The 14,480-nt window shown below is 39.7% G+C and overlaps 2 protein-coding genes across 3 annotated transcripts in view; one reads left to right on the forward strand and one right to left on the reverse strand.

Annotated features, from left to right (window-relative positions):
• On the forward strand, positions 1-9,251 carry SCCPDH (saccharopine dehydrogenase (putative)). Of its 2 annotated transcripts, XM_035564664.2 has the most exons (13): positions 1-305; positions 443-555; positions 1,065-1,145; positions 1,667-1,796; positions 3,290-3,339; positions 3,887-4,017; positions 4,528-4,645; positions 5,780-5,899; positions 6,002-6,058; positions 6,563-6,674; positions 7,197-7,278; positions 7,747-7,867; positions 8,808-9,251. In XM_035564664.2, exons 1-12 carry the CDS (start codon positions 98-100, stop codon positions 7,850-7,852), a joined length of 1,308 nt encoding a protein of 435 aa, XP_035420557.1. In that variant the 5' UTR covers positions 1-97; the 3' UTR covers positions 7,853-7,867; positions 8,808-9,251. The 2 variants fall into 2 exon arrangements, with proteins under 2 accessions (XP_035420557.1, XP_035420547.1); XM_035564654.2 differs by having other exon boundaries at positions 7,747-9,251.
• Positions 9,053-14,480, reverse strand: part of LOC118254054 (kinesin-like protein KIF28) — a 27,531-nt gene continuing 22,103 nt past the window's right edge. The window contains exons 18-23 of the mRNA XM_050709827.1: positions 13,727-13,861; positions 12,924-13,090; positions 12,459-12,565; positions 11,499-11,649; positions 11,080-11,264; positions 9,053-9,214 (exon numbers count right to left, since the gene is read on the reverse strand). Coding sequence (XP_050565784.1) covers positions 9,053-9,214; positions 11,080-11,264; positions 11,499-11,649; positions 12,459-12,565; positions 12,924-13,090; positions 13,727-13,861 — 907 coding nt within the window. The remainder of the gene's footprint in view (positions 9,215-11,079; positions 11,265-11,498; positions 11,650-12,458; positions 12,566-12,923; positions 13,091-13,726; positions 13,862-14,480) is intronic.

Raw genomic sequence — 14,480 nt, forward strand, 5'->3', positions numbered from 1 at the left:
GCGGGCGGGGCGGGGGCGGCGCCAGGCGGTGCCGGCCGCTGCCAGGCGCGGAGGGGCCTCTCAGAGCGGCGGCTGGGGGTCGGGCAGTGCCCTCGACATGGCGGCGGGAGGCGGCGGCGCGGGGGAGCAGCGGCCGTACGAGCTGGTGGTGTTCGGGGCCAGCGGCTTCACCGGGCAGTTCGTGGTGGAGGAGGTGGCGCGGGCGGCCAGCGGCGGGGAGCTGCGCGGCGCCCTGCGCTGGGCCGTGGCCGGGCGGAGCCGCACCAAGCTGCAGGAGGTGCTGGAGCAGGCGGCCGAGAGGCTGGGTACGCACCGCGGCCGGGGGGCGGGCGGGCGGAGCACCGGCCGCTCCGTTGGGAGCAGCTCCCGGGCGGGGGCCGAGGGGCTCGGGAAGGGCCCCGGGGCCGTGATCCCGGCGGTGACGGCCGTCTCCGGTGCGCAGGCAAGGCGGCGCTGGGGCCGGAGGTCGGCGTGCTGCTGTGCGATGTGGGCGACCCGGGCTCGCTGGCCGCCATGGCGAGGCAGACCCGGCTGGTGCTCAACTGCGTGGGCCCGGTGAGTGCTCCCCCGCCGCGTCTCTTCGCCCTTGTTTTAAAGATAAGGTTTGGAAGAGAAACCCGCGGACCTCTGTTTTGAGGCCTTGGACACTATAGAGCTCGAAGCGACGACGCTTCCAGCTCGTTCAGAGCAGATCAAAGTACGAGAGCTGGAAGTTAGATAATGGCAAGGTCTGTGAAGTTAGGCAGAGAATATGCAGATAATGCAAATGCAAAAAGCATAAATTGAGATAAGAGATATTAAATCAGCTTTGGTGATCTTATCTTTAGAGAGAGATACGGTGGAGTGGTTTGTGCAGCAATCTCCTTTATCAGTGATGAAGTTTGCTCTGCTGCTCTGGCCCTAACCTCCCCCCAGAAGACAAGACTATCACATTTGCCCCACTTAGAAAAATCAATAGCTATTAAGTGCTTCCTTCTTTGGTAGGTGTACGCTAGATGAAGCAGGTTGGGTGAGTCGTGTGGGGGGGTTATTTTGTTACGTGTGCTGTTTTTTGCCTTCTTCAGTATAGATTTTTTGGAGAGCCTGTCGTGAAAGCTTGTGTTGAAAACGGTGCGAGCTGCATTGACATCAGTGGAGAACCCCAGGTAAGTGCCATCTGAAAAATGCTACCTTACATTACGGCTCTCTTAAAGTACTTGGTTAGTATGTTTTATGTTTCTGCTAGCGTTTTTGAACATGCAGACAAGTTCTGCCTCCTGATGCGCAGTTTTAAGATGCGTTAACTTTAGGATGTATGAATGTGTATTATTTGTATAGTTTTCTCACTCTTAGACAAGAGCCCCTCAGGTTCTTTCTGGAAGTCCAACATTTTTATATTATCTTTAAGTCTCAGTTGTGATTCCAGGTAGGAATTTTGGATAGATCACTTTTTTTTTCCCACTGCTGTGACATTTTCATACCATAAAAGACAAATGATACGCATCTGTCTTAAAGATGTATATAAATAATTTATATAGTAATATAAATATAATGTATATAATAATATAAATGTAACTAATTTGAAGTATGTAGGCTGCTATGATTTGAGAATAAAGCACTGATGCTTAATATTGGATATTGTCAAATATGGGATCTGCTTAAAGTATCTGTTCTGACTGTGTTTTAGTTTCTGGAAGGAATGTACCTGAAATACAATGAAAAAGCTGCTGAGAAGGGAGTGTACGTCATTGGAAGCTGTGGCTTTGACTCTATACCAGCTGATATGGGAGTACTGTACACCAGAGACAAGTTGAAAGGTGACTTTCTTAACATGACTTTATGCTGAAAAAGACACACAGATTATGCTTTTCATCTGGTTTCCTAAAAAAATGCTTGTAGCAAACCTCCTTCAATTTGTCTTTTTGCCCACCTTTACCAGCTAACTAATTTCAGCCAAATCTGGTAGACAGATATAAAAGAAAATCTAAATCACGCTCCCATTAGATTCAAGCAAATTGGTGGTTAGGTAGAGATGGGATTCAAGGTGATACTGCTCACTGAGAGAACAGAAGGTTCGTTTGTTGGAAGTGGACTGCTCAGCCAGTGTGTGGGCATCTGTGGGCAAGCCACAGCATACTTCTTCTTGTGCAGTGAGAATACTGTAAGGAAGAGACAGTGGGGACAGGATGGCTGTAGGGAAGGGATTGCAAATCAGTGGATGATCAGGTTTCATAGGTTTTGTTTCTCTGCCTCCAGTACTGAGCAGCTGTTGTACAGACCTAAGTAGGTAGTGCCTTACGGTGCCTTTTATGTCAAGAGCAGCTGGACAGTAACTCAGAGAATAAATATATTTGAGAAAAGATGTAAGATGATTTAATTCTCTGCAAAGAGTTCTTTATCCTAATCCCAAACAAGGATACTTTGTTCATCAATTCTGACTTTGTAACTGGAAGGGCCAGTAAGAGAATCCAAATGTTTTGCCTCTAATATTCTATTAAAATTGCTATTACATGCTTGATATTGGAGCATGTCATCAACTTTCAGTTTAATAAAACTAAATCTATAAAAGGATCTGATTAGAGGGAGAGAAGGAGAGGCATGAAAACGAGTATCTGGTTGTTCATGAGCTTATAATTTGATGTCTGATACTTGTTTTGAATAAAGATGTCTTTTATCTCTTCCTATTTTGACTTTCTGGTATTATCACCTGTCTATCCAGTTGCTTGTTATGTTTAGATCTGCCCTTACAGGAACAGTTTATAAGCTCAGAAGGAACTGAGCAAAGTGAAACAAAGCAGAATTTGGAGCTGTTTTGTTTTGCTGTTCGCTACAACTAAGCAACCTTTGTTTTAGGATATGTTGAGTGTTTTTTGCCTTTTTTTTTTTCTTTTTTTGTAATAAGAGCTACTGAGCTCTCCTAATTCATCTATGTTTCACAGCCGATGTTGTCCTTTATCGCAAAACTTTGGGGAAATCTAAATATGGCTTTTAATATTCTTTTACTCTTTTGATTTATTATTTACATGATCTTATTAACTAGAAAAAACAACTGTAGCATTTAATGACTCAAGATAAGTTTAATGACTGTTACTGAAGTACTGTATGTATGAAATTATTATTTGCTAACAAAAAGAGCTCCAGATCTTAATCTTAGTTTACTTTCCTTTGAGATAAAGGTGTGTCTCTGTCCTGTCCACTAGCAATGTCAGTAGTCTGCCATTTGAGGCTGCCAGAGTATCCTCTGGCTGTGTGAACTAACCTGAGTGTATATCCCAAGTAATTACCCTTCACGTTTTCTCCTCTTTTTAAGGTACCTTAACTTCTGTCGAAAGTTTCCTGACAGTGAAATCTGGACCTGAGGTTAGTTGGTTTATACCATCATGGGAACTTGTGATGACATCAGCGTAGCCTATTTGAATAACTGTTGTTAGGTTAATGCAGACCAAGGAACAAGCTGTGCCAGTTCCTTCATGATGAGTCTTTATTCTTTAGAAGCTAATATATATTATATATCTATTATATAATACTTTATTCTTTAGAAGCTAATAAAAAAGTATCCCAAGGAAGTGCCATTTTGTAAGGTTTGTTTGCATAGGCTGACATAAAATTTGTTGTATTAAGCAGTTTCAAGAAATATTTAGGTTTTGCAGTTGATTTGCACAGAGACTGGTAAGGACTCATACACAAACCGTAGTGGATACGTAAGTGTGTTGCCAGTAATCCTAATGCTTTGGCTGGTTTTTTTGTTGCTACTTGTTGGGGTTGTTTTGATATACTCGATAGTGCATGTAATCAGAATACATTTGTGTTATAATTTTGTAATGCTATGTAATAATTCCAAAGTCATCATTAAAATAATATTTAAAGCCTTAACTGCATTAATTATTGTTTCATGGTATTTTACCAGGGTGCTTGTATACATGATGGGACTTGGAAGTCAGCTGTTTATGGCCTCGCAGATCAAGACAACCTGAAGAAGCTTCGAAAAAAGATAGGATATGCCCCTGTTCCAGTAGTTGGTGCGAAACTTAAAAGAAGGTATAAAAAGCTTAAAATGTGAAACAAGCTGTTTTCTAACAGTTCCAGGATTTATTATATAGAATGTTAGCATATTATTAAATGCTAAAAATATACATTTAAGACTTTAGGAAAATCTACACATACACACGCTTGTCTGGTAGAATTGAAGATATGTTCATATTTCACTGAAAAATAACATGTTAGCATTTACCATGTCTCACAGTTAGCATGTTCTAAAAGACTTAATGGCATGGCAAACTTTTATTTCAGAAGCGATGAACGTAGAATGGAAAAAACAAATATGAGAATATTATTTTGATTATCATATTTATCCTAGCTATAGTTCATGGAATCTCGAGTTGAGCCAAGGATAAATTTGAATCATTGAATCGTTTTACTTTCAGTGAAAAGAGATAATGTCATAAAAATGCTTGAGAGAAAGCCAGTGTTGATAGCACTGCTATGATCAATTTCTTTGTTTGCATGAAGTTTTGAATGTTTTTTGTGAATGTTTTTTTCCATTTGCAGAGGACTTGTGTTCTACAGTCAGGAATTCAAACAGTACGCTATTCCATTCATGGGATCTGATGTTTCTGTCGTGAAACGGTCTCAGCGCTATTTGCACACACAGTTGCAGGAAACACCAGTAAGTTACTGCTACTAGTGTAGTATGTCTTTTATTTTAATTTTCAGCAAATCCGTCCTATATGTAATAATAGTTCTTTGTGTAGATCAGCGTACCAGGGTTTCTGCAGTTAAATAAATAATAATGAGCTTTTGCTTGTGTAGAGAAAAAGGCTTGTTCTGTTGATTATCTTTTGGAAGCTGCTTGAGACCTGATGTGGTCCAGGTTCTTCTGTATGCCCGGGCCTGTTTCATACGGTGTGATATCCTGCCTGATGAGCTTGCTTTCTGCTGCTAGAAAAATAATTCTAAGAGTCTTTTGTAGGGTTTTTATGCTGCCTGATTTCTGCGTATGTATTTGTAAGGAATGGAAGCTTTGGGTTACAGAAGTGTTTGAAAAGTGGGCTTCATGCTTTTAGGAAACTGTAAAGGTATTTAGTTTTGTACCCGTGCAGAGGCTTTTTTGTTATATCAGTGAAGATTTTAAAGGCATCATAAGTGTAGTCTATGTAACAATAGACAGGTTGGTATCATGTACTAAACTTTGTCATAGATAAATTATATGCTGCTCATTTGTATTTGGAAACTTCTTTTATGCTTGAGTCTCTGGTGTGCAGAGTGAAGGCAACATGAAGTGTGTTGGTGGTGAGAAGGATACATAGTTGTTTTCCATGGTTCCCTGAGAGGAGACCAGCACTGACAGTTCATGTAACAGCTGTGCAGAATCGCTGGCATCAGTTAGGGTTGAAGGTGTCAGTGCTCTAAAAATATACTTGGAAATATTAATGAGAAAGTTTTGTTGTTGCTATTCCAGAATTGTAATGCAAGGCCTTGGTTTCTCTTAAATCAAAACACAGAGAGAAGGAAAGGAGTATCTTGGGAAAGAAGCCTGAAATCAGATACAGAAGACAACTCTTAAGTTTTCCACTGTTGTTTACCGTACTCTCTCCATCTCCATTCCGTAGTTACATTGCTTTCTCATAATGAATTATAAAGTCAAGTGTTATTCAAGGAGTTGTTTAGAACTCAGCTGTTTAAAAGTCTTCTGCAAATAGCTCTATGTTGTATTAAAAACTTGCATCCTGCATTTTTAAAAATGAATCTGTGAAAAAATTTTGATGTAAATTCGATCACTGAAAATATGTTTTTGCCTTAGGTACAGTATGGTGCTTATGTGAATATAGGTGGTCTTGGCTCTGTTGTGAAGCTGATGATTGCTGGCATTTTATTTCTTCTTCTTGTGAAATTTAGCTTTGGAAGAAAACTTCTGACAAAAGTAAGTGTACAAAGCACAAAAGAATTAAGTGCTTGGAGGCTTTTTTTCTTTAGGTTAACATAAGGTTTTTTTGTTGTTTTCCTTTTCCCTCTCATTATATAGTATCCAGAATTTTTCTCTGCTGGACGTTTCACAAAGAAAGGACCAACCCAGAAACAGGTAACGGACTGCTTTCCATCCTAGTTATTGAAGAAGTTCGTTATGGTAATGGTAGAATAGTAAGCTGTGGTCTACCACTTAGTCTCCAAGAAATAAATTCTTTTTAAATGCACACTGTGTATGCCTATGAATATTTAAGTCATCATGCCTTCTGTTATTAGGTATGTGGAACTGATACAAGAAAAAGTGGATCATATTTCTAGGTCTGATGTATTCACAGGAATGGCTCACAACATACAAACTGTCAAAGGTGATGACAGATTGAGTAGCAAAAACTCAAGCCTGAAAGCAGTGAGAGAATAAATGGACTTTAGGGCTGTAACTTCCAGTAAAGTGAAAGTGATTATGTAACTGTGATTGTACCTTTTAAGCAATGACTCAAAATAACTGCTTTCATGTTTAGATGTATCACGGCATTTGGCATAATACATTTACTACTCCTGTTTGCCTGATAGAAGTGAGTTACTGTTTTGGTGACCACGCTTCATGTCTTGTCCACTACAGATGGATGAAACCTCCTTCACAATGACCTTTTTTGGCGAGGGTTACAGTGAGGGGCAGAATCCACAGAACGGCAAACCAAATGTAAAGATTTGCACTCAAGTGAAAGGACCGGGTATGTATGTTAGCAGCTAACTGCATCACATTTCCTACCCTGATACACGGTTATGGTTCCACTACCATCTACTAAGTCAGCAGCCTTTAGAGAGTATTTTCTTTATCCTAGCATGCATTGTAACCTGCTTTTTGAACAGTTGTGGAGACAACAAGAATGTACATTCAGAAGGGAGTTAATGAACCATTGCTACTTTAAATAACAATATATGTAGCCAGATGTAAGCAGTGTCACATCAAAAAGTCTTTTAAGCACAGATGTGCAAGGCTCTTGCTGTAGTAAAGAGCTTGCTGTCACTTTGCAGTGATAACTCACGGTTGTTGTGTGGTTATAGGCTTATATTTGAGGCAAATCTCTGTTCACATTAGTTCTTAAGGACTTCTTCAGCTATTTAGGATGATAACCAGGTTAAAAAAAAAAGCAAGCTAATCTTAAATGGAGATAGCTTGCCATAAGAAAAAAGATTAAAATTTGAAATGTGAATTTTGTGTTTAAACACATTGTATGTTTGGTTTTCATCAGAACCAGGCTATGTTGCAACTCCAATTGCAATGGTTCAAGCAGCCTTAGCTCTTCTGGAAGATGCAACTTGTCTGCCTAAACAGTGAGTACTTTTCTATGTAGAACACATTGATTTCCATTACAGCTACTGTGTGCACGTTTCTCTTTGAAAATACAGATTCTCTATAACCCTATGGATTGCTTTCTTACCTCACTCAAATGGCAGTGCTATTAAACATGATCCTTGCTATGCAAGGGAGATAGTTCACCATGATAAAGTCACTTACTCTTTATCTGCCTTTCAACTTGAAAGGATGTAATTACAGTTTTTAGTTATGTTTTTGCAGCATCCACTGCACCAGTGTCTATATTTTCAGCTATGGAAAAATTTCTATTGAGTTTGCTAGATGCAGAAATGAGCCTCTAAATGTAACCAGCTTGCTCACATGCTCCGTCTGGCACAAAGTGGCTTTTTCTTTCCTAGACAGGGGAACATATTTTTGACTTCAGATAAAGGTAGCATTTGGTCACTGTACCACTAATGTTTTTCTCTTTTGATTTTTGTTAACAGAGGTGGAGTGTATTCTCCAGGAGCTGCCTTCTCTAAAACAAAACTGATTGATCGCCTCAACAGCCATGGTGTTGAGTTCTCTGTTATTAGCCAGCCTGAAGTCTGACATCAAGACATAACTGTATGAACTAACATCTTCCCTGTGTCTAATTCCAATAAAGTTCATTTGACTGTAGAAGCATAATCATAAAATAGTTTCATTGTGCTGTTGTTTACAGCAGAAAAAATAAGCTAAAAAGTATAATAACGTATACTATAACGGAAACAAAACCTTAGAAGATACTGAGTTTTAATTCATGAACATATTAAATCAGTGATTTATTGGGTACTAGTTCTAGAACGTTGTTTAATCTCTTTCACCTTAAGTTGCGGAACAGCAGCCTAAGTTTTAAGTTACTACATAATTCAGTCTGCAATTAACCACAACCTTCTCACCGCAACTATTTGAAGCAGGCAGGCCCTGGATACCAAGTGCCTTAGCAGATGAAACTACTAGTTATTCCTCATGCCTGTTTGGGATAGGCACGGTTACCTTTTGGTGTTCTTATTTTTAAAGGCTTAGTACCCATAGTCAAGTCAGAGTAGTTGTTTTTTTCTTAAGGTTTAAGGAGTAGTTTTGTCTTTTTGGTGGGTTATTATGAGGATCAGCTGACTGTACTTGTCTTAAGTAGACAAGTAGTGTTGACTTTCAGTCCTACCAGCTTGCCTGTAGCAAGGCATACTAAAAAAGAGAAAACCCATGTTGTAATATAGAGCTAGCTGAAGACCAGCTGCCATTTCATCCTTTCAACTGAGAACAAGTCATTCTAGTATAATAAGTGCAGTATGCAAAGCAGTGTCAAAAACCATGCATTTACAAAGTGACTAAGTAGCAGCCTTGTCAGTATAGTAACTGTAGGAAGTTACACTACTTCTAAACTGTTGAAACAAATTCCATATTTGTTTGTAAATATTAAGTTACCTTTCAGGAGTCTCTGTGGTTGAATGATAACACATCTAGCAAACTATTTTTTCTAATACATCTGCATTTAGTAATATAACAGCTTTTTTCGCACTTACAGGTTGCTGAGATCAGAGCATTGCTACAGATGAACTTAATATTTCTGAAAAACTTCATTTCTTGTCTTAGCGCGAAACAGATTCGTAACAAGTGATTTTTAGAGGCTGATACCATAAACAAAAAAAAGCTGAGGGAATGGGTATAACATTTGCCTTTAAACTATGGTGTATAAAAATGCTCATGATAGAACTTAAAGACAAACTGAAAACTCACTTTGCACTTCGATGCCTTCCTTGGAGGGAATCCTCAAGATTTGCTATGTGCTGTGTATTCCCGCTTCTTCTTAACTATAAGAGCAACATCACTTTTCAGCTTGTAAATGGTTGACTCAAGTTGTTTCCCAAAATCACTTATCATCTGTGATTGTCTCTCTGTAAAAAGACGCAGTACCTGCAAATTATCTTCCTGCTAAAACATAATAAAATAAATGAGTTGTGCTGAACAACCATGTCATTTTTTTACTTAAACAGCAAAGAATACCTGAAGGTCTCAGGGGTTTAACTAAGGCAGTAACTGAATAAAAGGGAGGCAACTGCTAGAATAAACCACAGCCTCAAAAACTAAAATTAGGATCATAATTGCATGTTCTTTTGCCAAGGAGAATAGCATGCATCACAACAGGAAGGATGTGCTTAGGAAGGTAGCTCTGCTCTTTCTCCAGGCCAGATGAATTGCACCACTCGCTCTTTTGCAGCAACATCTGAGGGAGTAAGACTGGGCACAAGCCAGAGCTTACTTCAGAGCTAACTTTAACTAAGTGGCAATGAATTTTTCATGTATGCACAAAAGAGAGCTGGTGACTTGACAGTATCTTTTGTCCTTGAGATAACCACCAATCATCCTGCTACTAGATAACCAGAAATTAAGCAGTGGGTTTTAGAAATGTATAGCCTGTAAGCATCTAATACCTTGTTGATACACAGTTTAGTTCTTCAATTGCAGAAAACAAATACCAAGATCAGGAGAAACACACATTTGCTTTATAATCAATGTCTCTTATTCTGAGAAGAAAAACTTGAATTTGCATCCCAACAACGGTTATACTAAAAAAATGCACTATGGTTCTCTAGGCTAAGGATTAGGCCAGCGTAAGAGGAAACCGTGAACAGCTAACAACTTCCATCTGCACAGGAAACATAATACACAGTTCTTTAATACAGTTGGGCCTGAAGTATTTGTTGGATTAAAATTCAGATCATGCTACTCTTAACCCAGATGCTAGAACTGCTACACTTACAACATTAAATACAGGATGGTGTTAGAGTTTGTTTTTCACTGCTCCCAACCACACAATAAAGGCTGTTTCAAATGACTGCTGGAGGTTGGGGAAGGCACTCCAACTCTGAGCTGCGTTTTAGGCCAAATACGTAAGAAGCCAAAACAAACTGCTGTTTACATGTTTCTAACTTGTTCCCTGCAGAAAAACCGTAAACAGTGTAAACAGGAAAATGATAAACCAGTTGAGGAGACTTTCTTACTCTGTATAACTAAAGGTTATATAGAGTCAGAAAAAAATCAAAGCAGTTCAGTGTTGCTGGCAAGAAACTGGGCTATTGAGCAGTAACGGGAAGAGCTAGAGCCCTCATGAAAAGGTCACACCATGAAAGCCTACATATGCCATAAAGTCTCCTTGCCAGCTTCAGTAAAAAATGGCTTCATTGCCAAGCAATCTAGAAGACTTCCTGAATACCAAGCCAACCAAGTCTAAAAGCCCATTTGCATCACACCCCTGACAAATCTGACCTGTGTTCTAGAGGGTAGTTTTGTGCTGAAGAGTTATTGCTTACTTAAAGTTGTCAGAGCCTGAAGTAAAAGCTTATGTAAATTAAAAAAAGACAAAAAGAACCATCCTGAAGAAACCGTATAAAGAAGATGATGACAAGCTAACTCCCATGAAGCACTACGTAGACATACAGCTAAATACCTAACAGACCTGGTTAACGTATGGCTTCTCTGATAAGCAGGCACCTCTGTAGCAACATGCCCACTTCAGTGTGAGGCTGTTCAAGTCTCTAGTGTTCAAACCTGCATGTCTGACTGCACACAGTCTGCAGGTCTTGGCAGTACCTCTGGTCCTGTGCAAAACACCTGGAAAACTCCAGGATAAGAAACCAATTGTAGCCCAACCGTACCCATCCTGTGATTCTGTGAACCTCCAGTTCTGAAACCTCCAGTTTCAGATTCCTAAAGCTAGGACAAAATTCCTTAGAAAAGTGGCCTCTGATGCTTAAAATTGTAAAAACTTTGTAAAAAAATGTAAAAACTGTACCTACTGGTGGCCTAGAGTGCTTCAACTGAAGGAATTGCTGTCTGACTACATTCATGTTTTGATAGAAGATCTTAAGGGCCTTGGCAAATTCTGCATCACAGCTGGTCCGATGGCTGCACATCTCTTCAGTTTCTCCCAAAGGCTGTTTCATCATCTTAATTGCCTTGGTAGGTGACTCAGATTTCTTCTCTAAAATGCAAGAGACATTTTTTTTTATTAATAAACTAAAATAATTTTAAAAATATATATCAATCTTGAATTTATTGTCATTGGAAATGGCAGGCTGATTCCCTTTGTCAGAGGAGAAAAAGTCAGGGGGATATAAATTAACTTTCTGTAGAGCCTGTGTCCTAGGGCAGTACGGGTAAGGGAGAACTGTAGCAGAAGCATGAGTTACTGAGACAGTTTGTGATGAGCACTGACTTTCGTGGTGTCCTGTGTCCCATTTCTTTAGTTTGTCTTGAAGAAGGACATTTTCTTCTCTTAAAGCTCTGTTGACCTCTCTCAGCAGCTCTGTCTCTTGTTCCATCTGCAGCAGCTTCCGGTACAGTTCAGGCACCTCGTTACCTGTATCCTGGATTTTTTAGAAAACTGCAGTTCAGATAATTATCACCAAATCCTTACTGATTCCCGTCTATGAAAAGCACTTCTAAACAGATAAATGGATATTCCCAATGGGCTAATGGAACTGTTACATTCTTCATGATACTGAATTTTGAAAACAAACTTTTCTATGGCTTCAGATGGATATTTTTTCCTTCCTTACAGTTTTATTAGCCCTTTAAACAAACATTCATTTATTATTTCCCCAGCTGCCAAGCCAATGTTCACCGGCTTGTTGTCATGGTATTTCATTAGCAAAAGTGGTAAGAGAATTTCTGCAAGTATCAGGGGCAGTGCTTTAGCTTTACTATCTCTTTCTGTATGTGTGTATATGCATGCATACATATAGCTGTATTTATACACAGAGAAATATATACAAATATATATATCTAAAACAATTGTATTGAAACATATGTGTGAGCACACATGCACCTGTAGGAATCGCTTAACTGCTTCATTTCTTTTACAGTCTTTTACTCTCTAATGTAATTAAATAAGCTGGCAAGGTCAAGAAACAGTTACAATGGAAGCACCTCACTGCGGTGCTCCAGCAAATGCGTACAGAGCTGCTCAGCACTTGCATCCTGCAGCTGCATTACACCCCTGCCAGGCTCTGTCATCCATTACAGTGCTTCAGAGCCGTACACAGGGAGTGCTTCAGGCTCAGACACAGCACTGTGCTTAATTAGATGTTTCCCTGGAACCTTCGCTCATTTCATATTCCCATGAAAATCAAGTGGGTTTGTCGGAACGTAGTATCAGTAATCCACGTATACTTACCAGACCAGCACTGCTTGCAGTCAAAGCTTTGGGATTATCAACCACAACAGTGCCCTCACTTGTGAGCAAAAGACCATCCAGGGAGTAGTCCATCTCCACGCAACCTTCTGCAGCAAAGGAAAGACAAAGCATGGTCAGGACTTGGCCATCACTTGCTCTTTGCTACTGGTGCCCTTATTGTATGCTGTGTGCAGTACTTACGGTATACACAGTGTACAGCCTCTTTTCAAACTCTGAATTCAAGGCAGAAATAGCCTTTTCCTTAGCACTTCATCCAAGCTGTGAGTCAACATGATCATTTTAAAATTATACCAGGAAACCACTACCTGTTTTTCACATTCTGAATATTTTTGTATCCGTAATGATGGACAATACAGTTTGATTCTATCTACCAACCATCACTGAAGGAGAACATAAAATATGTAATATAAGACTTTCAAAAGCGAAAATTTCAGGAAGAAATACCTTGAAGTCCCCACAAATCAACAATTAAAGCATTTTTCTGTAAATAATTCAAAAATTCATAGGACGCATTTAGAGCTGAGAAATGGACTGTTTCTTCTATCTTCGGATTCACGTTTTTCCAGACCGGTTTTGTGTATAAAGAGCGTGGAAGATCATAAACTCTATACCTAAAGACAAAAAATGCAAGCATAAAAAAATAATTAAAAACCAATTCAGTCTCTGAAAATGTCACTATTTAAACAGACACAAAAGTTGAGCAGAAACAAATACTGCAGCATTTCAAGGTCAGCTGTTCTTTCATGCTCAATAAAGTGCCTTATGCAGTCATTCAGCACCCGCAGGACATGTAAAAATATTACTGTGCTTTATTAATTTTTAGTACTTATTCTGTTGACAGCAGCAGCGTGGCATGCTGTCAAAAACGCACAAAAAGCTTTAAAATATTCATAACTCCATTTTTTATTCTGAGACTTCTAGCTTTCTGCCTATTCAGTAATCCATGGGGCATTTCTCCAGCTCCACCCATATCTTTGAGGATAACAAATGAAGTCATGTAAATCCTTGCTCAACACAGACCTTTTAAAAATGGGAGGGATATTTTTAGGCCAACACTGCATATCTCTCTGCAGTTTCAGAGATTCAAGGTTAAATTCTTGTTGCAGCTTAAAGACCCAAGCAAAAGAGATAATGGTTTCTGCAGGCTCATGACTTCCACGTGAGCAAGGCTAAACCTGCTCTCAGTTTCACCAGAAGCACAAAACAGGCTTGTTCTGAGGAAGCAGGGAGTTGTTGCAACACAATACCCTATCTGAATGCCTCTTCCCACAGCATCCCGCAACCATTTGACTCCAAGGCACTCTGCAACGTGAATCTGGAAATCAACCCTTCGCCCCAGCAGCTCCAGCGGATCAATGACCATATCGTCCTCCCCAAAGAGTCTGCAAAGAGAAAGAACAGCACTGCAAATTTGACCCTGGTCCTCAATCAACATCAACACAGGGTGGTAACAGAAATGAGGAGGACACTGGGATCAGAGAGGAGAGCTGCTGTTTATGTGACATGAACATTTTGATAACTAATAATTAGTGGCAAATGAAATGTCAGTTTTATGTGACAGCTAGTGTGCTGGTTTTCTTTTTTTTTCTTCCTCTGCACATCCCCAAGTTAGGACAGAGGCTATGTGAACTTCATTATCATATGTTGCTATACAGAAAACAGCTATGCTGGGGAAAAAAAAAAAAAAAAAAAAGAGTCCAGAAAGACAATATGGACACAGAAGCATTCAAAACAGAGAAGGACTAACCTGAATCTATTTTGCAGTATAATTATTTACTCCATCAGATGAAGAAGCTTCTATGTTCAAGGCAACATTACTCAGCTAAAAGAAACTTAACTGTGATATTTCCAGCCTACAAAGAACTCCAGGTATAAAGAAAGGGCCTGAGGAACAGGAGCGGAAACTGCTGATATATCGACCCCGTTGCAGAAACTGCAGGAGGAAGACTGCTCAGCTCTGGCTGTCCCTCCCCTGTGAGTTGCCAGCTCCAGCTGGGGACA

This window comes from Cygnus atratus, chromosome 3 (genome assembly GCF_013377495.2).
Source record: "Cygnus atratus isolate AKBS03 ecotype Queensland, Australia chromosome 3, CAtr_DNAZoo_HiC_assembly, whole genome shotgun sequence".
Lineage (NCBI taxonomy): Eukaryota > Metazoa > Chordata > Aves > Anseriformes > Anatidae > Cygnus > Cygnus atratus.